This window comes from Trachurus japonicus, chromosome 22, assembly GCF_045865225.1.
Source record: "Trachurus japonicus isolate A0001 chromosome 22, Traja_1.0".
Classification (NCBI taxonomy): domain Eukaryota; kingdom Metazoa; phylum Chordata; class Actinopteri; order Carangiformes; family Carangidae; genus Trachurus; species Trachurus japonicus.
In genome coordinates this window covers 2,806,939-2,834,341 of record NC_140928.1, presented here as the reverse complement: position 1 = coordinate 2,834,341, position 27,403 = coordinate 2,806,939, and the positions used below count along the sequence as shown (strand labels likewise).

The window sequence follows — 27,403 nt, the reverse complement described above, 5'->3', positions numbered from 1 at the left end:
AGATGCCAGAGTCACTGGCAAAACTTTAAATGCAATTTTCTCAGGTTTTAGAACGGAATAAGAGAGTGGAAGATCGTAATTCAAATGGTCACATCTAGAAGACCATCAAATGTATGACTTTGACTAGGGTATCATTTTATAGCTTATTTTCTAATCTTTCCATTGATACCAAAATCTCAACTTTGGAATTTGGGTCACTGTGACTCATTTTGATGGATCAGGTCACATATATATTTTTTTAAACGCTGAAGCTTTAATTATTACAGGGTTCCCACGCGTCCGGGAAAACCTGGAAAATGGTTGACCGATTGTCCAGTCATGGATAACACATGGAAAATTAGAAAAAAAAAAAAAAGTCAAATGTCCTGTAAAATTATTTATCACATCGTGGCATCAGCTTTGACTTTTTCAGACCCCACTAAGGATTTATTTTATTTTCCAAAGAAGTACTGAGCAAGAAAACTAGAGACTCTGAGTTGATTGTTTTCCAGAATTTGTCATAATTTGCATGTTAGAGATTATTTCATAGATCAGTTCGAGCCACAGACTGCACATCTTTAAAACAGACGTGAGAGAGGAATAAACATAGAAACAAACTGGTTAAATGTACAAAATGAGGTACAACTGTGTAGAAAAACACTTCTATAAAGCATGAATGGGACAGGGGGTTATTATTGTATGCCATAATAATATGTCTGTAATATTGTAGCAGCTGAAAATGTCCTGGTCTTGGAAAATGATTTCAAGAAAAGAGTGGGAACCCTGTATTACACTTCCTGTTTTATTTTGAAGGGTTGATCCATGATCTAAAGATAAAACAAAATAAGAAACATTGTGTACACTGCAAAAACTCAACATCTTACCAAGAATATTTGTCTCATTTCCAGTCAAAACAATCTCATTATACTTAAAATAAGACTCATCTCATTAAAAGCAGCTTGTTTTTAGACACTTTTCACTTCTTTCAAGCAGATTTTTACTGGAAATAAGTCGAAAAATCTGATGGTGGAGCAAGTTTTTCTTTCTTGTTACAAGCACAAAAACCTGCTTTCACTGGCAGATTTTTCTACTTATTTCAAGTGAAAATTAGTTTGAAACAAGTGCAAATTATCTAAAAACTAGTTAATTTAAGTGGAAAGAGTTTAGTTTTGACTAGAAATTAGACATTTTGACAAGAAATACGACAAATATTCTTGGAAAGATTTTGACTTTTTGCAGTGTAGTGTAGTTTCCATCTCCTCTCTCTCTCTCATCTTCTCTCTGGAGCTCTATAGTAACAACAGGTCGGTGCCAGCCAATCAGAAGAGAGAGAGAGAGAGTCACTCTGAGCTTCTCTCCTCTGATTGGCTGACGGTTTTGTTGTGACATCACAAAGTCACAGGAGTGGATGGAGCTGTAATAGAAACATCTAGGTACCTTTATGGAGCTTTTTTTTTAATTTAAAAACTTCTTTATAGCGACAATGACATCATCGCCTGAGGTAGAAACCATGGCGATGAGGTAAAAGAGGAGAATCGATCTCCTCCTCCTCCTCCTCCTCCTCCTCCTCCTCCTCTTCTCTTTTGTCTGATTGTAGTTTCGACCTTCTTCTCCTCCGTTCTCCTTCGTGTTTTCCTTCCTGGGAAAGAAGCCAGCTCTGAAATAAAACTTCCTTCTCGCTCTTTGCGTCATTCCTCTCTCTCTCTTTCTCCTTCCAGACCTCCATCCTTCCTTCACTCTTTTGTTCCTCCTCTCTCTCTCTCTCTCTCTCCTCTGTCCTCTTTCCTGTCCATCCCCCCTTTCCTCTCCTATCCTTCTTGTACTTTTCTCCTCTTCTTTTCATCTTCTTTTCTTTCCTCCATTACTCGTTTTCTCTTCACATGAACATCCTTCTCTCCTTTCCTTTCCTCTTCTCCTCTGTCTTATTCCCTTCTTTTCAGTTCTCTCTCCTCCTCCATCTTTTCTTCCTCACCACTCTTTATTTACTTTCCACTCTTCATTTCCCTCCTTTCTTACAATTTGTCCTTATGTCCATATTTTTTTTCCCTTTCCTTTCCTTTAATTTTCATTTCTCTTTTTTCCTTTTCTTTTCATCCTTTACTCTCCTCCTCTTTTCCTCTCCTTCCATCATTTCCCTGTCTTTCTCTCCTCCTGTCTCCTCCTGTCTCTCCTTCCATCCTTGTTTCCTCATCTTCTACCTTTCGTTTACTCTCACTTTAACTCTTCACCTTATTTCCTTTATCCCCTCTTCTTTCTTTCTTTCTTTCTTTCTTTCTTTCTTTCTCCCCCTCTTCTCTTCATCCTCAGTTAATTTGCCCTTCATTTTCCCTTACTGTAAGTTTCCTTCACTTATTCATCTCTCCTCCTCTTTTTTCCCTCACCTCCTCGTTTCCTCTCTTGTCCTCCTTCACCTCCTCCTCCTCCTCCCCTCCATCCCTCTCTCCTTCACAGTAAAAGCGGCCCTGGCAGCGACTCCCTCCCTCTACACTATAAAAGTTGTGTGACATTGAGACGTTTTCTATTTTAAGCTTCATTTTTTTTTTTTACTTCCTGGAAGCGAGTGAAATCACCGAGCGGCTGCAGCGTCGAGCCAAAAACTATTTATACCTTTTAATTCATCAAATGAACACAGAGTGGTTTGGAAAAGGCCAATAAATAATCAGCTTTTTATACGTCGTCCACGGTAACTGGTCTCCTTGGATGTGACGACGAACCTCGAAGAAAACAGACAAACTATCAGAGAGGACAGTCGTTAATAAAATAGAATAAAATAAAATAAAATATAAACTTCAAATTCAGTTGATAAGTGAAGAAACAACCTCTTAAACAAAAGTTCTTATTTATCATAATAATTAAAACTCAACATTCGTGAACGTGACCTTGTGAATAACCAGGTCGTGTGATGATGAAGACCTTGAGATGTGGTAGAAAGCTCCAGATATACTGAGATATCGTATGGTAGAAACAGTACTGTATATTTTGATATAAACCCATGTTTCTTTAGGTTTTATTTAATAAATGTAACTGTAATTTCACTGCAGTGCCTCAGCTGTTTAATTTTTACACTTAATTAATTATAATAAAGTTTTAGATAGAAACACTAATAGTTGTAAAAAATTGGGTTTGAGGTCGTGTGTGTTTCTTAAATGTTAAGAAAGATCAAGTATTGTTCAGTGATGTGGATGTGCAGAAAGTTTTAGCTTCTGCAAGACTCTGGGCGTACACTGACACACACATGCACATGCACGGACACACACACACACACACAGACACACAAACACACACAGACACACAAACGTGCAAACACTTTACTTCAGTTCCAATGAAATAGTTGAGTGTGAGCATTTGTTTTCCTGTCTCGCTCCTTCTCTCTTTCTCACAATCACACACTCCTGCAGGCTTGTATTGTGCTGCAGTTAATAAAGTGTGTGATTGTGTTTGTGTGTGTTTGTGTGTGTGTGTGTGTGTGTGTGTGTGTGGATCAGTCGGACAGATAAGCGCTGCTCCTGATAAGGACTGCAGTAACTCTCTTTCTCTCTGCAGACTCTCAGCTCTTCCAGACTCTGTGGGTTTGATTCTTGGACTCAGAGCTTCAGGTCGGTCGGACACGATGTCGTCCACCTCGACCGCATGTCCGACACGATTTATTTTTATCAATGAAACTCACAGAGGTTCTATTTGTATTTATAAATCTGTGGAACATGTTACTGAGTGAGTTGTGATATTGGTCGTCTGTTTGAGTGTTCCTATTGGTCGTTTTTACTTCCTCAAATCAGCCTCTATTAAAGTCTTTATTTACTCTAACAGCAGAAGACAACAGGTGTTAATTAGGGACAGGAAAGGGGCTTTAAATGTTGTTGTATGGTTAACAATACAATGACAAGAAAGGTATTCTATTCTATTCTATTCTATACTGTTTTAGAGTAATAAATAGTTTTATCATCATTTAGGCTGGGCTGCTGCTGGAGTTACTGCCTTGTTGTAACCATTTCAAATTAAAAGCCCTTTATTTCCTAACAGGACTTTTATTGCTGCCTCATTTCTCTGTGTTTTAGTTCTGTCCTCTGCCTCTTAAAGCAACAACGATACAAGTAGTAAATGTAGTTTACTGGCTGTGATGGAATAAAATAGAACAGAACAGAATAGAAAAGAAAGACTTTATTGTTGTTGTACATAAGAAATTTTTTGTTCAGTGTAAAATAATGAGTAAAAACAAATGTGAAGCTGTAGGTGTGTAAATGTGTAGCTGGAGGTGTGTAAATGTGTGGCTGGTGTGTAAATATGAAGCTGTATGTGTGTAAATGTGAAGCTGAAGGTGTGTAAATGTGAAGCTGTAGGTGTGTAAATGTGTAGCTGAAGGTGTGTAAATGTGAAGCTGTAGGTGTGTAAATGTGTAGCTGGTGCGTAAATGTTAAGCTGTAGGTGTGTAAATGTGAAGCTGTAGGTGCGTAAATGTGAAGCTGAAGGTGTGTAAATGTGTAGCTGAAGGTGTGTACCTGTAGGTGTGTAAATGTGAAGTTGTAGGTGTGTAAATGTGAATGCTGTGGGTGTGTAAATGTGAAGCTGTAGGTGTGTAAATATGTAGCTGTAGGTGTGCAAATGTGTAGCTGTAGGTGCGTAAATGTGAAGCTGTAGGTGTGTAAATGTGTAGCTGAAGGCGTGTAAATGTGTAGCTGTAGGTGTGTAAATGTGAAGCTGTAGATGTGTAAATGTGAAGCTGTAGGTGTGTAAATGTGTAGTTGAAGGTGTGTAAATGTGAAGATGTAGGTGTGTAAGTGTGTAGCTGTAGGTGTGTAAGTGTGTAGCTGAAGACGTGTACCTGCATGTGTGCAAATGTGAAGCTGTAGGTGTGTAAATGTGAAGCTGTAGGTGCGAAAATGTGAAGCTGAAGGAGTGTACCTGTAGGTGTGCAAATGTGAAGCTGTAGGTGTGTAAATGTGAAGCTGTAGGTGTGTATATGTGAAGATGTAGGTGCGTAAATGTGTAGCTGTAGGTGCGTAAATGTGAAGCTGTAGGTGCGTAAATTGTAGCTGGAGGTTTGTAAATGTGAAGCTGTAGGTGTGTAAATGTGTAGCTGTAGGTGTGTAAATGTGTAGCTGAAGGTGTGTACCTGTAGGTGTGTAAATGTGAAGATGTAGGTGTGTAAGTGTGTAGCTGTGGGTGTGTAAATGTGTAGCTGAAGACGTGTACCTGCATGTGCGCAAATGTGAAGCTGTAGGTGTGTAAATGTGTATCTGTAGGTGTGTAAATGTGTAGCTGAAGGTGTGTAAATGTGCAGCTGTAGGTGTGTAAATGTGTAGCTGAAGGTGTGTACCTGTAGGTGTGTAAATGTGAAGATGTAGGTGTGTAGGTGTGTAAATGTGAAGATGTAGGTGTGTAAGTGTGTAGCTGTAGGTGTATAAATGTGTAGCTGAAGGTGTGTAAATGTGAAGCTGTAGGTGTGTAAATGTGTAGCTGAAGGTGTGTAAATGTGAAGCTGTAGGTGTGTAAATGTGAAGCTGTAGGTGTGTAAATGTGTAGCTGGTGCGTAAATGTGTAGCTGTAGGTGTGTAAATGTGAAGCTGTAGGTGTGTAAATGTGAAGCTGTAGGTGTGAAAATGTGTAGCTGTAGGTGCGTAAATGTGAAGCTGTAGGTGTGCAAATGTGAAGATGTAGGTGTGTAAGTGTGTAGCTGTAGGTGCGTAAATGTGAAGCTGTAGGTGCGTAAATGTGAAGCTGTAGGTGCGTAAATGTGAAGCTGTGGGTGCGTAAATGTGAAGCTGTAGGTGTGCAAATGTGAAGATGTAGGTGTGTAAGTGTGTAGCTGTAGGTGTGTAAATGTGTAGCTGAAGACGTGTACCTGCATGTGTGCAAATGTGAAGCTGTAGGTGTGTAAATGTGAAGCTGTAGGTGCGAAAATGTGAAGCTGAAGGAGTGTACCTGTAGGTGTACAAATGTGAAGCTGTAGGTGTGTAAATGTGAAGCTGTAGGTGCGTAAATGTAAATGGTAAATGGACTTGCACTTACATAGCGCTTTTCTAGTCACTTGGACCACTCAAAGCGCTTTACAATGTGTAATGGTCGCATTCACCCATTCACACTCATTCATAGGGCAAGTGTGGGCAAGTGTGTAAATGTGAAGCTGTAGGTGTGTAAATGTGAAGCTGTAGGTGCATAAATGTGAAGCTGTAGGTGCGTAAATGTGTAGCTGAAGGTGTGTAGCTGTCTGTGTTTAGTCGTTTAACTGTCCCGTTGTGTTCACTGTACCCAGGAAGCGTGCGACCTCTCTGCGTTGTGTTCTGTGGAGAGAGAATCACTTCACACTGTTGTGTTTGTCATGTTCTCGGGCCGTTAGCGTGGCGGCGGCGCCGTGTGTGCGCTGACAGGGTCGCGTGTCGAGCAGCGGGTCGTGACCTCGTTGCCCCGCCGACCGCCACTTCCTGTCGCACTGAAACGTCTCGGAGCTGAAGCCTGAACACGATCCGCCGCCGCCGCCGCTTTCTGCTGCTGCTGCTGCTGCACGCCACGTTTAAAAGAAGACGATCTGAACCCTGACGGCTTCTAATTAATTAACACCCACCTCCTCCTCCTCCTCCTTCTTCTCCTCTTCTTCTTCTTCCTCTTCTTCTCCTCTCTCCATCCCTCTCTCCTCCCATCATCAGTGGCGTTCAGCCGTTTCCCATCCGACAACATGTAACGATCACAGCGGCGACTTAATTACACTTGAAATGTGAATTGGTTGATGACAGAGTGAAAGATGGATGGATGGATGGATGGATGGAGGGATGGAGGGATGGAGGGAGGCTGTGAAACCAGAGGGATGGACGCCCTTTCGTCCTCCGAGGATGAATAAAACTTGTACAAAGTCCTGGAAATGCAGCGTTTTTCTTTTCATCCGTGAGAATTCCCCTCTGTTTATCCCTCTCCTCTCCTCTTCTTCTCCTCCTCCTCCTCCTCTTTTCTTACTCCGTCAATCCTTTTCCTTGCATCACCCGTCCATCCATCCATCCATCCATCCATCCCTCCCTTCCTCTCTCTCTTTCACACTCTTTCCCTCTCTCTCTTTCTTGTCAGACAGTTGGTCAGAGTTCATTAATTTTTACTACTGAGGTGTTTTTCCTCGGCGGACGGCGAAGTGAGCGAACAGATTCGGGATCTGTTTCTACGGTTACCGGGCTGTAATCAGAGGTGAAACGAGGTGAAAAGACGATGGCGGTGGCGGCGGCGGCGGCGGCGGCGGCTCTTCTGCCTAAGTGCTGCTATTTGAGCTGAATTACACACACATTTGCAATCAAATGTTGTATCAGCGGTTGTGGAGAGCCTCTCTCTGAAAAGACTCTGAGTCGTGTTGTTCGCTTTAATGGTGAAGACGGAGACACTTTGTCTGCTCAGATCGCAGGTTCAACTCCCTGTCTGGAGCCAGCTGGAGGAGGTCGATGTCACACACAGGCGTTTGTTGTTTTAAACATGTGACATCACCCAACACTGTGTGAGACGTTTGCGGTCCCAGTAGGAATCCTGTGCCTCATGGGATGAGATTAACTTTCACTTTATTGATCATGTGATTGAGACCATTGGACAGGAATCATCAATACAACAGCTCAGTCTCTGTTTTTTCACTTCTAATTAGGGGTGGGCAAAAATATCGATATGGCAATATATCACGATACTTTATATTGCGATACAATATCGATATTCAATATTTAAATATTGATTTTTAAAAAAAATTATTTTCATTTATTTTTTTATTCTTTTGGCTTTTGATGCCTTTATTGATCGTATAGTTGAGAGAGACAGAGAGAGGGAGGATTGAGGACTGTAGCCTCTACATGGGGCGCCTGCTTAAAGCAGAAGTAAGTGATATATTTGTGTTAATATAAGTCTTAAATAGTTGTATCTTCCGACAGCAATCACTTACATAGAGTGTTTGGACTGAAACACGGGTCTGTCAGTCCCTCTGCTCTGCTCTGAGCCGAAGAGAAAACATTTATCGTATCCTACAGTTTTTATCCAATGAGGAGAGAGAACGGCATGCAGGGCTGTGTGTGCAGCCAAGGAACGCCGTGAATGTGGCGACGGAGGGACGAGGACTGTTATGGTGCGTTCAAGGAAACTCGTATTTTTCCGACCGTGAAGTGGTACCAGTTCGATCTGGTACGAGTTCACCGGTCGGAAGTTACGAGTGGCCGTTATAGTGACTTTCACCGGTAAAACAGGTCGGAAAAACACGAGTGGGTTGCCTGGAACGCTACAAAGTCGTAAGTTGTGACTTGAAGCTGTAATTTACGATTTCAAAAGCCTGCCTGGAACGCAGCATTAGCGAAAACGACCGGACCACTTACTTCTGCTTTAACCTCCTGCTCCACTCGATGCCCCCCAATATCGATATTTTTTCAAATAATAAATCATGTTTCAGACGTAAATCCAGTACGACTTCCGCACCTCTGCTCCGCGAGGTGTCACTGTACTGCCACCTCAGACAGTGTGTTGTTCATGCAAATACAGTATGTTTCTGTAACTTGCACTTGTATAAAATGGCATGGATAATTTGAATTACATTGTTTTGACTCAGTTTGTCCCATGAATTATCACTATCATCTGATGTACATACAACTCGGATTTTAAGATTTTTCAGTGAACTATAGAATATCGTAGAATATCGCAATATATCGCAAAATTTGGATATCGCAATATCGTATCGTATCGTGACTCAAGTATCGTGATGCGTATCGTATCATGAGGTCCTTGGCAATACCCACCCCTAGTTCTAATAGGCTATGATCTAATACGGTCATCAATATTCATTGTCTCTCCACTGTTTGGAGGCCTGTCCTCTTCACAACAAACAAAACTTTTTTTTATTTTGTTTCTCGGCTCATTTAGCAGCTAAAGTTTCAGAGACTAAATATCCAAGTAGGCTATTAATCTAAACCAAAGTCTGACAGTCCGTTGTCAGTTTGTCCACCTCAAATTTTGTTCTGAAATCAAATGAAATTCCCCTTAGCCTTTGCTATAGGCCAGAGCGGCATTTTTATGCAAATGAGAATGACTGATGCATCCTGGGTAATTTAGGGGCAGCGCCCGGCATTTTTAAATTGCACTCAGTGGCTTTTTGTGTTTTGATGGAGCGTAGACTAACTAACAATCAATTTGAATGTTTTATTTTTTGTTTCTTTTGTAGCACTATGTCTCATAATTATTTTGACACCCTCTTTGAAACCCACCGTTCACGCTATCTTGAAAAATTACAATTAATGAATCTACCGGTATGCTCCTTTAGCCTCCCACAATAATCAATGACTCCACACAGTGGCCAGAAGTTTCTTACCCAGACATCTACACGTATTTGGTGGAATCACCAGGTAGGTTTTGGCTAAGTGTTGTCTGTAAATAGCCTGTTAATAGCCAACTTTTTGTTAGTTAGTTTGTCAAGCCAGTTAGGCTGAACTTTTCAATGGAGGGATGCCGGGCGCTGCCCCTAAATTACCCAGGATGCATCAGTCATTCTCATTTGCATAAAAATGCCGCTCTGGTCTATAGTTTGTTAGCTGTTAGCCATAATGATAGCATGCTAACGAGCTAAATAAAGACAGTGATGATGATAATAAATCAGATCGTTGAATCCTCAGCAGCAAAACTTAAAGGATAATTTCCGTTTTTTACAACCTGGACCTTATTTCTAGCATAAAATACGATCATTTTACTCACCCAGACAACTTTGGTGTCATTTGGAGTTGTTTTGACGAAATTAGCCCCAGTGGAGCGGCGCGTATATCCGTATAATGCGAGAACACGGGGCAGCGGTCGGAGATGACATCATCCAGATCAGAGGTTAGTAGGTCAACCTACAGACCCCGGATGTTGATAACATGCCACCACAGGCTCGGAGGGGAATAGCACTAGTGTATCATAACAAAATATTGGCGAAATGAACAAGTTTTGCGGCGGATAATGTGTTATTTAGAAGCTGCATTGCGTGCCCCGTGTTCTCGCATTATACGGATATACGCGCCGCTCCACTGGGGCTAATTTCGTCAAAACAACTCCAAATGACACCAAAGTTGTCTGGGTGAGTAAAATGATCGTATTTTATGCTAGAAATAAGGTCCAGGTTGTAAAAAACGGAAATTATCCTTTAAGAAACCACGAGGACAGACACAGGAGCTGGTTTTAGAGACAATAAATCTGATGTTTCTGCCGCTAGTTAGCATCTGTTGTTACATCAATGTGTCGACTTGTAGCCTATTGATAGCCTAACTGTTTCCTCTATGCTAAGCCAGTAGCAAAATTAGTATCGTTATTATGATAAGACAGTGAAAAAGAGAGGACAGAGTAAAGAGGTTCATATTTTGCAGAGAGCAACAGGAACAAAGTCTGAAACTAATTCAAGGGAGAAGTTGCCAGCAGCACAAGATATATAAGTAATTATGTAGGAATATGTCCTGATAGAGACACACACACACACACACACACACACACACACACGGAGGCTGAGCCCTGCAGTGTGGTTATTATGTGTGGTGACAGTGTGACAGAGAATAATGGAGACATGTGGCCTCATTCACCTCTGTGTCTGTTGAATTAATGACTAACAGCTTCACGCTAAACTCCTGCCGCTCGCTGCAGCGTCTCATGTTACAGTCCAGACAAATTAACAGCAGATTAACACAGAGGAGCGCCCGGGCTGCGTGGCTGCTCGCTTCATCTGCCCCCGTCCGTACCCTCCTAAATGCCCCCACCTGCACCAACAGCCCCACACAGAGACAATAAGCCTCTGTTAGGATGCTCAGAACCATCCACACTGCAAAAACTCAAAATCTTTCCAAGAATATTTGTCTTATTTCTTGTCAAAATGTCTAATTTCTAGTCAAAACTAATCTCTTTCCACTTAAAATAAGACTCATTACCTAAAACTTAACTTGTTTTTAGATAATTTTCACTTGTTTCAAACACATTTTCACATGAAATAAGTAGAAAAATCTGCCAGTGAAAGCAAGTTATTTGTGCTTGTAATTTAAAAGAAAAACTTGCTCCACTATCAGATTTTTCTACTTATTTCAAGTGAAAATCTGCTTCAAAGAAGTAAAAAGTGTCTAAAAACAAGCTACTTTTTATGTGCAGAGTCTTATTTTGAGTATAATTTGATTTGTTTTGTCTAGAAATAAGACAAATCTTCTTGGTAGAAGATGCAGGGACAAAGACATGGACATTTACAAGTTCTGACAAGAGTCAGATCTTCAAGATACAAAACACTCGACCCCAGGTCCTTGTAGATTTTAATTTCAGTCGAGGTTAAATCGAAAGCAACTGGACTTAGTTATTTGTCTAGGAAGACGTTTCACCTCTCATCCAAGAGGCTTCATCAGTTCATGTACGCAACTGACCAGGCTGGGACTGACAGAAAATCCAATATCTTACCAAGAATATTTGTCTTATTTTTAGTCAAAACGTCATTTCTAGTCAAAACAAATCTCATTATACTTATGTATGTACATATATATATATATATATATATATATATACATATATATATATATATATATATATATATATATATGTGTGTATATATATTTATAAGACTCATCACATTAAAAAGCAGCTTGTTTTTTGACACTTTTTCCTTCTTTCAAGCAGATTTTCACTTAAAATAATCTGATAGTGGAGCAAGTTTTTCTTCCTTATTACAAGCACAAAAAAACTTGCTTTCACTGGCAGATTTTTCTACTTATTTCAAGTGATAATGTGTTTGAAACAAGTGAAAATGATCTAAAAACAAGTACATTTTTAGGTGATGAGTCTTATTTTAAGTGGAAAAAGATTAGTTTTGACTAGAAATGAGACATTTTGACAAGAAATAGGACACATTTTCTTGGAAAGATTTTGAGTTTTTGCAGTGCACCTGTTGGATCTTCTGGGACTTGTGGTTGGATTTGAAGGCGTCTTCGTCACGGGACGCCGCCGCTGTCGAGAGCTGGACTTTGACTATAGGCTGGTTTTTGGTGAAGATCAAACAGGAAGTGGTTTTTAAGAGAGAAGAAGGAGAAGGAGGAGGAGAAGGAGGTGTTCAGAGCTGCAGGTCGACTCGTGTTAATCCTGACTGGTCCACGTACACTCCCTCTGCGGCCGTCCACCGCCTTGTTCCCCTCACGCACAGTAGGCTGCCAATTAATTAAGGTGTGTGTGTCTGTGTGTGTGACTGTGTGTGTGTGTGTGTGTGTGTGTGTGTTCACGCCCTTTTCCCATGTATTATGGTGTTCAGCTGCTCCCACTGTGGGTATTCAGGGGCTTGTTCAGTTCACCACTGGGGCGTCAGGGCCCCTACCTAATTACACTCTGTGTGTGTGTGTGTGTGTGTGTGTGTGTGTGTGTGTGTGTGCCCAAGAACATATCAGACTTGTGTGTGTGTAAGTGTGTGTGTGTGTTTCTATGGTACAGTAGGCTGGTTCCTAATTACTGTCTGCTCCTTGTATTCCCTCAGTGCCAATACCTTCCTGCCTCACTGAACCCTTACTGTGTGTGTGTGTGTGTGTGTGTGTGTGTGTGTGTGTGTGTGCGTGTGTGTGTCTGTGTGTGTGTGTGTGTGTGTGTGTGAGAGAGAGGGGAAGAAAGAGAGAGAGAGAAAGAGAGAAGCCGATCATGTACTCTGACAAACTGAGACACAAGAGAAGCCTCCAGTCTCACCGGGTTTTTTTTTTTTGGATTGACACACTGACACACACACACACACACACACACACACACAACCCAACACACACACACACACACACTGACACACAAACACACACGGAATATCTGCAGGACATGAGCATTAGTGTTTGTTTGGCTGAAGCTGTACATGCAACATGTTTCCTGTGACATCTCCTCACTGTGTAGATATTCAACATCAACTTCAACATAAATGATTATTAATCATTAACTAGAGAATGCATTTCCTGAAGGAAATACGTACGGGTGAATGCTGAAAGCTGGAAGCTGAATAAATTGTTGAAACAATGCAGAATTAAGTGAAGAAATTGGCTGAAGCAATCTTGAAAAGATGAAACAATATCTGAAGAGTAAACTAAAACATGTAGGAAGCTGTATGAAATGGTTGGAAATTACTTGAATTGTTGGAGATCAGTATATACATTTAAAACTGACAGATTGAAAATATTTTTGAACCATTACTAATATAGATGAAACAATATCTGAAGAGTAAAAGTAGAAGATGAAAGACAGAGGATGTATGAAATTGGTGGCAATTACTTGAATTAGTGAAGACATCAACTTCAACATAAATGATTATTAATCAGAATGCATTTCCTAAAGGAAATAAGTACGGGTGAATGCTGAAAGCTGGAAGCTGAATGAGCTGAATAAATTGTTGAAACAATGCAGAATGAAGTGAAGAAATTGCTGAAGCAATCTTGAAAAGATGAAACAATATCTGAAGAGTAAAACTAAAACATGTACAGTAAGAAGGAGGATGTAAGAAATTGGTGGCGATTACTTGAATTAGTGAAGACATCAGCTTCAACATGAATGATTAATAAACATGATCAGATATTTACCGAAGTGTATTGCATTCACTTGAGTAATTTATTTTTTGTTTTGTTGTTCGTGGTAATTTTTTTCTGACTTTACGAGATTTCAAAATCGCGAAACCTCCACTTCATCACGGATCTATTACATCTTAGATCCATGAGATACATTGTTAAGGATTTTTTATTCAAACTCCACTTTGGTTCAGGTTCCACCATTGCTTTGTTTTCCGGCTCGAACACATAGAAGCATCAACAAACTTTTCCCGGGGCAAGCTACACATCCGGGAGCGTATAACAAACATCCTTCAAAATAAAAGTATAACTCATAATAACACATTGAGTAAAGGCGCTTTATTTTACATTTAACTCACTGAGTGCCAACCACGTAATTTCTCGTTTTTGTGTTTCTGTGTTATTGTTGTTTAGTGGCGCCCCCCCCGCCCCCGATGGTGGTTTTGTGAATAGAACAACATTTGTTGTATATTTATCTTACATGAGCCCTTTGATCCAGAAATGCGAGTGTTAGAAGAGCGACAGGCACAAACAGAGCACCTTTCATAAAAGACGCTCTATCTCCTTTTCTAGAAAAAAAGGAGGGATTTTGGTGAAACCCAGCCATGTTTAGCTTGAGTTTTCTCAGGAACAGAGGCACGTAGAAACAAACGGTTTGTGGCCATTTGAAACATAAAGTTTCACCTTTCAAATGAGCCACAGTTTGTGTTGGTGGCAATAATATAGAATACACTGTGGCTCTACAAAAATTGTCAAAAATGGTCTAAATTGCCGGTACACTTAACTAAAACTTTGGAAAGGAGCGCAGCACTCAATGAGTTTGGCTAATGCTGCGTTCCAGGCAGGCTTTTGAAACCGTAAATTACAGCTTCAAGTCACGACTTACGACTTTGTAGCGTTCCAGGCAACCCACTCGTGTTTTTCCGACCTGTTTTACCTGTGAAAGTCACTATAACGGCCACTCGTAACTTCCGACCCGTGAACTCGTACCAGATCGAACTGGTACCACTTCACAGGTCGGAAAAACACGAGTTACGAGTTGCCTTGAACGCACCATAACAGTCCTCGTCCCTACGTCACCACATTCACGCGCATCCCTTGGCTGCACACACAGCCCTGCATGCCGTTCTCTCTCCTCATTGGATAAAAATTGTAGGATACGAGGAAAGTTTTCTCCTCGGCTCAGAGCAGAGCAGAGTGACTGACAGACCCGTGTTTCGGACCAAACACTCTATGTAAGTGATTGCTGTCGGAAGATAGAACTATTTAAGACTTATATTAACACAAATATATCGCTTACTTCTGCTTTAACATACATCCATGGAAAAAAATACAGTCTTATTTTCACTGTGTTCCCAGTAAATTCAGATTTATATTGAAAGGAAATGACCTGTTATTACAGAACTCCTCCTCAGAGAGAGTCACTCAGAGCAGTTTGATGTACAGTAGCACCTTTATTTTGAAATCAGTCCTTACGTGACTTGCAGGTGGAGGAGCTTCTCACGGGATTTTGAAATCTAAAAGTTAAGTCCGAAAAAACCACCCCCGAAAAACAGAAAATAAATTACTCAGAAAAACAGGATTTTTTAAATTATTATTCAAGTGAATGTAATACGCTTCCGTAGACATTGATCCATATTGATTGATTAATAATAATAGGTAATGTGAGCTTCTGTTTAGACATAAAGAACTAACAGTTTTCAAAACGGTGACTTCACCTTCATGTTGACTGAAGGATGACAGATGTTTGTTGTCTCCATGTCGACAACAGCAACAACAACAACACTCTCTTCTCTCCGTCTGTCTCTGTCGTCCTCTTATCCATTTTTCTCTCGCCATCACTTCCATTTTTCTATCTGTCCATCCCTTCATCCATCTCTCCCTGTCCTCCTCCTCCGTCCTCATTTTTCTTTCTCCATGTTGTCACTCTGTTGCTCTCCTTCTCTCCCTCTCTCTCTCTGTGTCCTCTCTTGTCCTTGACTCCAACACACACCAGCTGGCACTCAGCCAAGTGGAGAGACAGCAGAGATGATTATACACTCACACAGGAAGCCGCGTGTGTGTCTGTCTGTGTGTGTGTGTGTGTGTGTGTGTGTGTGTGTGTGTGTGTGAGAGAGAGAGAGAGAGTAAAGCAATGAACTCCAGCAGAGAAAACGACAAAGAAAAGAGTGAATGAAGACATAAACCAAAGTGAGGCCAAGAGAAAGAGAGAGAGTGTGTGTGTGTTTGTGAGATGATCAACAGGCTTTAAAGGGATAGTTCAACATTTTGGCAAATTGGCCCATTGCCATAATAATCCCTATAGTCATAGCAGTAGGTTTGTTACCTTTAATTGTCGGTGCAAGCTGTTTTTAGAACGGTGGAGCAGAGCCGTGAGCTGCTCAGAGCTACGCTACGGAGGCTCATGGGATTTCTTGGTTTCCCTCATCAAACTCATCAAATACACAATCCAACAACTCCACAACGCTCTGGTGGACAAGTTGTGACCTGCACCTTCACCACGCTATGAGATAATAACACAACGTTACCAGACAGAGTTGTTTTAGAGGGAAATTCATGCAAAACCGCTGATGCACGTTACCGTCGGGGGCAGTTTTTCATCAAGCAGTCTCTGTATTTCCCTCTAAAACAACTCTGTCTGGTAACGTTGTGTTATTATCTCATAGCGTGGTGAATGTGCAGGTCACAACTTGTCCACCAGAGCGTTTTGGAGTTGTTGGATTGTGTATTTCAAACCATGAAATCCCATGAGCCTCCGTAGCGTAGCTCTGAGCAGCTCACGGCTCTGCTCCGCCGTTCTAAAAAATAGCTTGCACCGACAATTAAAGGTAACAAACCTACTGCTATGACTATAGGGATTATGGCAATGGGTCGATTTGCCAAAATGATGATCCCTTTAAGGGAAACAGCTAATGGCCTTTGGATAAATCAGTATTTTGGTTTTTCACATCTGGATTACACACACATACACACAACTTCACATTTATTTTGATTTCTGACTTCATGTCTCTATTTGTTTTGTGTTTTTTTTAGTCACAGATTAAATTTACATGTTAAGATGTATTAATATTACTGAAATAAAATGTGCGTGTGTGGTCATGAAGCGTTTTCGTCATCGTTCAGCTGAAGTTACACGATCTGTGTTTCAAAGTTAAAGATCCTGATCACTGATCCACATGATTAACTATTCATTCAGCCTCCGTTTAGACGAGGGCCGATCTGTCTGAGAGCTCGTTACCGAGGGCGAGGCTCGTTACCGAGGGCGACGCGGCCGCTGAAAGTTTGATGACGGGAGAGAGAGAGAGAGAAAGAGAGATCGAGCGGGCGAGCGAGCACAGCTTATTAAGCAGAATCGGTCATGAAAAGTTAAAGTGGTTGAAAGACGCCTTTAAAAAGATACTAATTAAAACAAATGTCTCTTCTGCTGATGACTTTTTAAACAGCCTGGGGAGGCCGAGCGTACGTGTGTGTGTGTCTGCAACATTCAGCCATTTTGTAAAAACCCATCTTTCCCCTCTTCTCTCTTATTCTGTCCAGATGTTTTTCATTGGTCTTACAAGCAAAACATTTCCTGTCCTGTCCATCTATTTTTATTGATTATATATTTTATTATTGATCACATGTTTTACAATTAAAAATCTAAAACTTAAAAAAAAAAAAAAAATTGCACATCTTGATTCTTGACGTTTTGTCTTTGTCACCTTCAGACTGAGCTTTAACCAATGTGTTGAATTTACCTCGTGTTTATAAAAGTCGTCGCTAGAGGACAGTGAGCTGTTCATAGTTTCTTATGATAACATTAAATATTTACATAGTAATATTTAGCATTACGAACATTAGGCATTTGCAAATGTTAGTTGACGTTACCGTGGAACAAAGTTCTCCTGATTTGTCTGAAATCCCAAATCCATTTTCTTGTCAAAATGTTCAGTAGAGACGTGTCTTGTGAAAACTGAGCCCAATATTTCCTTCAGTGACTTTAAAGCGAAGGAATCGACCTAAAGGGGGCGGAGTCACGGTCTGCTGGTCTCCTAAAGGGGGCGGAGTCACGGTCTGCTGGTCTCCTAAAGGGGGCGGAGCCATAGTCTGCTGGTCTCCTAAAGGGGGCGGAGTCATTGTCTGCTGGTCTCCAAAAGGGGGCGGAGTCATGGGCTGCTGGTCTCCTAAAGGGGGCGGAGTCATAGTCTGTTGGTCTCCTAAAGGGGGCGGAGTCACGGTCTGCTGGTCTCCTAAAGTTTCTGGTCTCTGAGCTTCAGAAATTTGTGGGCGGAGTCACAGAGGTGACATCAGCACATTAGGCCACACCCACTTGTGAAAAGTTCACTTGAAACCTGCACGCTCCTCCTCCTCTTCCTCCTCCATCCTTTACTTTTTCTCTTCTTCCTTCTTCTGTCGATGTTGTTGTCCCTCTCTCCTTTCCTCTGTCCACCTCCCTCTCTCCTCTCCCTCTCTCTCTCCATCCCTCCCTCCCTCATCTCTCCCTCTCTTTCTCTCTTTCATCCCCATCGTCCTTTGTTAGGTCTTGATAAATTGGCTCTGACATCCTGCCAAAATGGCCACCGCTCTCCCCCCCCCCCGTCTCTTTCTCTCTTTCTCCTTCTTTCTCTCCAGTGTTCTTACACCTTCCACTAATTGAATTGGCAATTTGTGTAACTGTACCTATCCACCTTCCTCTCTCTCTCTCTCTCTCACACACACACACACACACACACACACACACACACACACTAATACACACACACAGACACACACACCTGGTCGTCTCGGTTGTGTGTGCGCTGGTCAGGAGGTTGTGGTTGACTCCTTTAATCCAGCAGCAGCAGCAGCAGTTGTGTAATTACACAGAGAAGGAGTGAGTGAGGTTGTCGTTAATACTTTGGCCTCAGTGTGTCACTCCTCCTTTTTCTACTTTTTCCTCCTCCTCTTCACCTCCACTCCATCATCCTCTTCTTCTACTTCTACTTTGTCCTTCCTCCTACTCCTCTTCTTCCTCCTCCTTTTTTCTACTTTACCACCACTCCACCTCCTCTTTACCTCCACTCATCTTCTTCCTCCTTCTCTTCCTCTTCCTCCTCCTTCCCCTCCTCCTCCTCTTCCTCCTCCTCCTTTTTCTTCTTACTTTACCTCCACTCCATCATCATCTTCTTCTTCTCCTTCCTCCTCCTCCTCCCTTTCTTCATCCTCCTCCTCCTTTTTTCTACTTTCTTATCCTCCTCTTCACCTCTGCTCCATCCCCTTTTTCTTCTTCCTCCTTCCCCTCCTCCCCCTCTTCTTCATCCTTCTCATCCTCCTCCTCTTCCTCCTTTTTTCTACTTTACCTCCACTCCACCTCCTCTTTACCTCCACTCCATCATCATCTTCATCTTCTTCATCCTCCGCCTTGCTTCTCCTCCTCCTTTTCTTCCTCCTCCTCCTCTTCTCCTTCCTCCTCCTCCTTCTCTTCCTCTTCCTCCTCCTTCCTCCACCTCTTTCTTCCTCCTTCCCCTGCTCCTCCTCCTCTTCCTCCTTCTCTTCTTTCTCCTCTTCTCCTTCATCCTCCTTCAGATATAAATCTTTGAACAAGTCATAACTCGACACTATCACACACAAAACGTGACATTAACCCCCTAACACACACAAACACACACACACACACACACACACACACACACACACACACACACACACACACACACACATATCAGACTGAGCCCCTCCCTCCTCCTCCTCCCTCCCCCCTCCCTCCCCCCTCCTCTTTTGCCCCTCCCCCCTTCTCCTCCTCCTGTTTTTTAAGTCTCTCGTTCACAAGGGCATTTCATTACATCATTAATTGAGCCTAATTCAGCTACATTAGCCCCCAAAAAACGACAGGAGGGTGTGTGTGTGTGTGTGTGTGTGTGTGTGTGTGTGTGTGTGTGTGTGTGTGTGTGTGTGTAAATTTGGTGTAATGAGGTCTGCAGGGAGACGAGGACGGAGGTTGTGTAGAGAGGAGAAAATTACCTCAGGGCAGAAAAATCTCTCTCTTAGTGAGTTTTAATGCCCCTCTGTCTGAAACTCTCTCTCTCTCTCTCTCTCTGGCTTTATATATATTATATATTTTATATTATTTAATACAACATGTTGTTATAAAGTAAATCCAGTTGTTTAATTCACATGAGAACAAGCGACACAAAAAAAAGACAATAAAATGCAACAAACACATGGAAATAAAAGAGAAACTTGGACCTTTAAAACACACGTTTCATATAAAGAATAAAATCCAAAAGTGGCACCAACGTACACACATAATGTTGTTTTAAACAGGAAGTGGAACAAAACACCTAACAGAAGAACAAGCTGGTAACATAACGTTCAATGAGCTCATCACACCTGTCGTAGCAGAGAGAGGCCGAGTCACGTCCAAGAAAATAAAAACATGTTTTCAGAATCAGAATAAACTTAAATGTTGCACACATACGAAGAATTTGACTCCAGTTTTCACGTTAGGCCTACTGTTTGTACGTACGGATAAAAAGACGTAGAGAAGGACGACAAAGACAACTGATCAATAAGTTAAAGAAGAAAACAAAAATAGTTAAATAAAAGTGTTTAATAGTCTGAGGTAGAGCCATGACATAAATAATAATGTGTATATACGTATGTGACATATATACATAACAGCTGGTTCAAGGTTAAAGAACAGGTGGTGGTTTATGGGTAATAACCAATGTCCAAGGTCTGGTGAATGATTGATTGATTGATTGATTGATTGATTGATTGATTGATTGATTGATTGATTGATTGATTGATTGATTGATTGATTGATTATCACATCTTAAATGATTTTAAAAACCACAGACGATTTCTTTAAAAATGTTTTAATCGTATGACGCACTCAGATGTTTGTAGGAACAGTTTCATAAACACAAGATCTCTCAGAAACAAAGAAACAAAGATGGAGGACGATCAGGTGCATCCTGTTGGTCACATGATCAGATATAGACGATATCTATCTATCTATCTATCTATCTATCTATCTATCTATCTATCTATCTATCTATCTATCTATCTATCTATCTATCTATCTATCTATCTATCTATCTATCTATCTATCTATCTAAAACAACCACAATCAATAATCAGCTGGTTACAGGACGAGTCGGTGTCGTCCTCCTTTTTCACTTCGTGACCTATTTTTCTACTTTTTGGATGAACCCGACGTACAGTGTGTGTGTGTGTGTGTGTGTGTGTGTGTGTGTGTGTGTGTGTGTGACAGAGTGTGTGTGTGTGTGTGTGTGTGTGTGTGTGTGTGTGTGTGTTTTGGAAAAGGTTTTTAAAATTCAAATTCTCCAGCCAGACGATCGAGGCTTTGTCCTCCTCTTCCTCTCACTCCATTTTCCTTTTGGAAGAGAGAGACAGAGACAGTTTCACCTGAGGGCACATCCCCCTCTCCATCTCTCCATCCCTCTCTCTCTCTCTCTCTCTCTGGCTGTTGTACTTTCACTTTCTGTCTGTGGAGAGAGTTTTGCCCTCAGGGTGAAATTTTAGAAAGCTATAAACCATTCTCTCTCTTTCCCTCTCTCTCTCTCTGTCTCTCTCTCAGGAGATGAACAGTGATGGATAGAAAGTTGACAATAATGAAATGGAGGGAGAGAGTTGTTCTCTTCCTTCAGTCTCTGAACAAGTCGTTTGGTTTCAGACCAGATTTTACTGAATCAACACCATAAACCTCCTCCTCCCCTCCTCTCCTCCTCCCTCCATCCTCCTGTCTCTCTCCTCCCTCCTCCCCCCTCCATCCTGATGAGGTTCGGGTGCAGCTGTTCACACCTGATCCATCAGAGCTCTGCTGTCAGACAGACGGTGCGTTCAGGTACCGAGGAGTGAGTCGCTGACTGAGAGGAGATGATGATGATGATTGTTTAAAGATGATGATGATCCACTCTGTGTGTCAGTGTAGAAGATCCTGAGCTGCTTCACACTTCCTGTTTCTGCTTCATACCGTTTGATTTCACACTTTCATATTTTTGTTGTTTTTGTGTTGTTTTGAAACAGCACATGGTTTCCATCGTTGGATATTTACTTACAGTACATAAATGAGAAAGTGTCAGAGAGAGGTTCATGACCGACTGGTTTCATTCAGACTCATTGTGTTTTCTTTTACAGTATAAAAACATTTTGTCTTTTGACTGAAAATGCCTGAAACACCTGATCAACCCAGAACAAGATCAATCTCACTCTTTACATCGTCCATAAGTAGAAAAACACTGGTTTAATCTCAGTTTAAAGGACAATTCCGAGCAAATTCAACTCGGGGCTGTATGTTCCTAACATTTTAGGTCTAAAAGAAGGAATCTGAATATGTTCAGTTTAATGTCTCCTGTTTTGCGGTAGTTGTGTCTGTCCCCGCATCGCCACGACAGCAATGAATGAATGGGAGCAGATTGAAGTTCTGCTGCTTAGGCTGTTTCCATCCCTCAAAGCCACAGACAGCGTCAGATGGAGACTCAAACATGCAGCCAGAAGTTTATTTACTTCAACAAGCCGACATGTTTGTAAAACTAGATCTAATTCAACGTCTGGCGGAGTCGAGACCCAAGTTGACGCTCGGTGTGTTCACGTGCAGTCGGAAGCTCCCAGGAATATCAACTCTGGACTTGCTTGAAGTAAATAAACTTCTGGGTGCATGTTTGAGTCGCCATCTGACGCTGTCTGTGGCTTTGAGGGATGGAAACAGCCTAAACAGCGGAACTTCAATCCGCTCTCATTCATTGCTGCCGTGGCGATGCGGGAACAGACGCAACTACCGCAAAACAGGAGCAATTAAACTGAAAATCTTCAGATTCCTTCTTTTAGACCTAAAATGTTAGGAACATACAGCCCCCAGTTGAATTTGCCCGGAATTGTCCTTTAAATCTGAAATTCATAGTTCCACTTCTAAACTTCTGAGCACCGTGATCTGAAGTTGTTGTTTGCTTTAACACATTTTAGTTTCACATATGTTGACTTGGACATTTATTGTTCAGTAATTTTAAAGTAGAAACATTTAAGGTGCAGTTTATAACTTGTTATTTCTTTATAAGTCCCTCAAATGCCACTTTTATGTTTTGTATGTTTTGATGAGGAGTTCAAGGACCGTCTGGACTTCCCGCCTTCACTTTACCTGTGATAATGAATCGACTGTCTCTGTGTTTTGTTTCCTTTTACATTAGAAACGCTTTGACCAAATGATGTTGATGAAAAAAAAAGTGATTTTGAATGTTGTTAGCATCGTTAGCTCCTGGGATACGGCGGCTAACAGATCCCATTGGTTTTGAATGAGGGGCGCTAACGATGCTAACACTTTACTCTGTTCCACACGTTGTTCTGCAGACCTGACCTCACTGGTTCCTCTTGTCCTGTGCCATGTGTGTTCGTCACGCTAGGCTGTATAAAAGTGAGTGTGTGTGTGTGTGTGTGCGTGTGTGTGAATATGTATTTGTGTGTGTGTGTGTGTGTGTGTGTGTAGCTTTGCTCGTATCAATGTGTCTGAGTCTCACCGGTCTTCTTCTGTCCTGTCCTGTGCTTTTTCTCTCCTTGTGTGTGTGTGTGTGTGTGTGTGTGTGAATGTATGTTTGTGCATGTGTGTGTGTGTGTGTGTGTGTGTGTGTGTGTGTGTGCGTTTGTGTGCGTTTGTGTGTTTAGCTATCGGTACCCAGCGGAGGAGGAGTCCCAGCGCCGTCGCCTCGGAGATCTTCGAACCTCACCTGGGCAGCCACATTTTACAGGTAAGGACTGAGACTGACTGACAGGAAGTGTTTTGTGTTCACACATGGATGACGCACAATAACAAGCTTCACGCACACACGCACGCACACACACAGACACACACAGACACACACAGACACACACAGACACACACAGACGCAATTGATCCAGTTAAATTTTCAGTGCCTTGGGTTTCTTTCAGATAAATAATTTCCAGTTGTTGTTGCACTGTTGCATCATTCAGCCACTCAACATGATGCAGAATCAATCCACTGTACACACTGTACACACACACACACACACACACACACACACACACACTGTACACACACACACACACACTGTACACACACACACACACACACACACACACACACTGTACACACACGCACACACACAGAGGGATCATTAGGCGCTGCTACAGAGTTGCTCGTCCCACGACTTTTCATGTGTCGCTCAGTGACGTTGATCCACACATCTGACAGCTGACCCCGCTGGCTAACAGGCCGATGTAACCATGGTAACAATCGATGACATCCAATGAAAAAAAGAAAAAAAAGGAAAAAACAGAACATGGCTCGTAATTTGTTGGCTTTGTGACATTGTTGAAACCTCACACACATGTTTAGCTACCTGTTACACAGTTGTTTTCCCATCTTTGTATCTTCTACCCATCCTGATCGCAACCACGGCAACAAAGCTCCTCCCACTACTCGTTTTAACCTAAACCCCAACGCTAACCGAGCAGGCTAGGACAGATAAACATTAACCTAACTTTATCTACAACTGCAGTCGCTCGTTTCTGATGAATAAAACAACTCTGTCTGGTAACGTTGTGTTATTATCTCATAGCGTGGTGAATGTGCAGGTCACAACTTGTCCACCAGAGCGTTGTGGAGTTGTTGGATTGTGTATTTGATGAGTTTGATGAGGGAAACCAAAGAAATCCCATAATGAGCCTCCGTAGTGTAGCTCTGAGCAGCTCACGGCTCTGCTCCGCCGTTCTAAAAATAGCTTGCACCGACAATTAAAGGTAACGAACCTACTGCTACACTGCAAAAACTCAAAATCTTACCAAGAATATTTCTCTTATTTTTAGTCAAAACAAATCTCATTCTACTTAAAATAAGACTCATCACATAAAAAGCAGCTTGTTTCTAAGACATTTTTACTTCTTTCAAGCAGATTTTTCACTTGAAATAAGAATAAAAATTTGACAGTGGAGCAAGTTTTTCTTGCTTTTCTTTCTTATTACAACACACTTGATTTCACTGGCAGATTTTTCTACTCATTTCAAGTGAAAATTAGTTTGAAACAAGTGAAAATGATCTAAAAACAAGTTAATTTTAGGTGATGAGTCTTATTTTAAGGGGAAAGAGGTTAGTTTTGACTAGAAATGAGACATTTTGACAAGAAATAAGACAAATATTCTTGGAAAGATTTAGACTTTTTTTTATGACTATAGGGATTATGGCAATGGGCCAATTTGCCAAAATGTTGAACTATCTCTTTAAGCTTTTAATTGTAACTTTAAAGCTTCAGCGTGGTTCTCAGTCTGGACCGTGGTGAACTAATATCAACTCCTCTGGTCTCCTGTCCTGAGTCTGTGGATCTGAGACCGTGTCACACAGACAAAAGGATTTTTACTCCATTTTTGTATCTGAATTATTTCCGATGATGATGATTTGCCTTTGAGCTCTCTCTTTTTTTTTTCTGAGGCTGAATTATTCCTGGTAATACACCTTTAAATTATTAGCGCAGTGATTCCTCATAATTCACCCTCTGATTTTTTCCACCACAGCCACAGACTTCAATTATTCCTCAACATCCAGCTGCTGCCACGGTTAAGCTGAATTATTAAATGGAATTATGAAAGTATGATAATGACTGGGTTATCGCCGCGCACTCCCTCAGGATTGTGTGTGTGTGTGTGTGTTCGGTGTGTGCGTTCGGTGTGTGTGTGTGTGTGTGTGTGTGTGTGTGTGTCTTGTAGTTTTAATCCCTAAAATGCTCCACTCCTTATCTGTTTAACATACCGCCCAAAGGCTGAGCTTTTAACATCACAACCAGGCTGACGCGATACCACAACTGATAGAGGCTGGTAATCTGTGTGTGTGTGTGTCTGTGTGTGTGTGTGTGTGTGTGTGTGTGTGTGTCTGTGTGTGTGTGTTACAAGACAGGATACACACTATTTGTACACGTGCACGTTTTATTGAGATTATTTTGTAAATCTACAAAAGTGCAACTGTTCTGTTTTGTTGTTTGTGTGTTTTTTAAACCCAGAGATCTTGTTTTTCTGTGTGTGTGTCTGTGTGTGTGTGTGTGTGTGTGTCTGTGTGTGTGTCTGTGTGTGTGTGTGTGTGTGTGTGTGTGTGTGTGTGTGTGTGTGTGTGTGTCTGTGTGTGTGTGTGTGTATCTCACTCACACCTGATTATTATTATAATCTGGCTGACACCGGTGAGCCTCCGCAGCGAAGAAACCCACACTTTTCTTAATCTCCTTGTACTTTTTTTTTCATTTTTTTTAATCCCTTTATCATATTCAAGAATCCAGACAGGAAGAAAAAAATCAAAATCCTGCAGATATGAAGAGTTGGTGACAAACTGAAACACGACTGTTAAAATATTAATAATAACACTCACATTTAGACTGTCCAATTATATTCTGTTCAATTCGGTCGTGTCTAACTGAGTAAAGACGAGACAAGGCCACTTTTCTAAAGCTCCTTATAATAATTTAAACATAGATGTTTGTGTTAAAGCTCCTTCAGAATAAAGGTAGATGTTTGTGTTAAAGCTCCTTCAGAATAAAGGTAGATGTTTGTGTTAAAGTTCCTTCAAAATAAAGGTAGATGTTTGTGTTAAAGCTCCTTCAGAATAAAGGTAGATGTTGTATTAAAGCTCCATACAGTATAAAGGTAGATGTTTGTGTTAAAGCTCCTTCAAAATAAAGGTAGATGTTTGTGTTAAAGCTCCATACAGTATAAAGGTAGATGTTTGTGTTAAAACTCCATACAGTATAAAGGTAGATGTTTGTGTTAAAGCTCCATACAGTATAAAGGTAGATGTTTGTATTAAAGCTCCATACAGTATAAAGGTAGATGTTTGTGTTAAAGCTCCATACAGTATAAAGGTAGATGTTTGTATTAAAGCTCCATACAGTATAAAGGTAGATGTCCATGTGTAGTGTGATTATAAAGCAGCTCTAGGTTCTGTATTAATACTGTGAAAGTATCAAAGCCTCAGTCCACAGAGAAATGCACACAGCCTGTATTCAGAAACTGAGCCTTAAAACCAGCCGTCAGGACTTCCTGTCACTTTGTGATGTCACAACTAAGCCCCGCCCCCCCATCCAATACTTTGTATCGCAGGATTTGTAGCTCCACAGAGGAGGAGGATTTGGTTTTTTAGGAGAATTATATAGAGTTTTAAAATGAATCAGAGCATTTGTACTAACTATCAGTGTGATGCTGACAGCTAGAGGGCGCTGTTCCCAGAATGCAACAGGAGGAGGAGGAGAGAGAAGAGGAGGAAGAGGAGGAGGAGGAGGAGGAAGAGGAGGAGGGTGTCGAGCATCAGCGTATCTATCACAAGTCCTTGTTTCTGCATTTGTTCTTTATCTGTCGCGCTTTAATCCCGCAGCAGCAGCACGGCACGGAGCGGGGCATGTCGCCGTGACAACCGGCTCTCCTCTTCCGCCGCTCTGCACATCATTTTGTCGTCTGTGTGTGTGCATATATGTGTGTGTGTGTGTGTGTGTGTGTGTGTGTATGAGTGTGTATGAGTGTGTTAACATGAGGATGGAACAAGTGAGAGCAGCTGAGTCGCTCACGCTGCGCTGAGCGTGTGTGTGTGTGTTATGAGTGTTAACACCGACACCGCGCGCTGCTGATCCTGCAGCTCGAGACACTAGACATCCCATAATACCTTGTTATAATCCCCGGAGAGTTGCTATGACAACCATACGGGGCAGATTGAGGCAGCTGTGAGATTGGAAGTGACACCGACAGTGTGCAGGGGTCTCCACTCACCTGGATGAGGGGAGGGGTGTGTGTGTGTGTGTGTGTGTGTGTGTGTGTGTGTGTGTGTGTGTGTGTGTGTGTGTATCTGTGTATATGTGTGTGTTGCATTTTACAGCATTTAGTCCATCGTTCCTGTAACACAATAAAAGCACAAAAGTCAGGTGACGTACAGTTCCAGCCAGATGTT

General features: G+C 41.6%; 1 protein-coding gene across 1 annotated transcript in view; it reads left to right on the top strand.

The window, feature by feature from the left end:
• The window catches only part of npas3 (neuronal PAS domain protein 3), a 383,046-nt gene that overhangs the window by 181,935 nt on the left and 173,708 nt on the right, over positions 1–27,403 (top strand). The window contains exon 5 of the mRNA XM_085768276.1: positions 23,133–23,215. Within this exon, the coding sequence (XP_085624402.1) occupies positions 23,133–23,215 (83 nt within the window). The remainder of the gene's footprint in view (positions 1–23,132; positions 23,216–27,403) is intronic.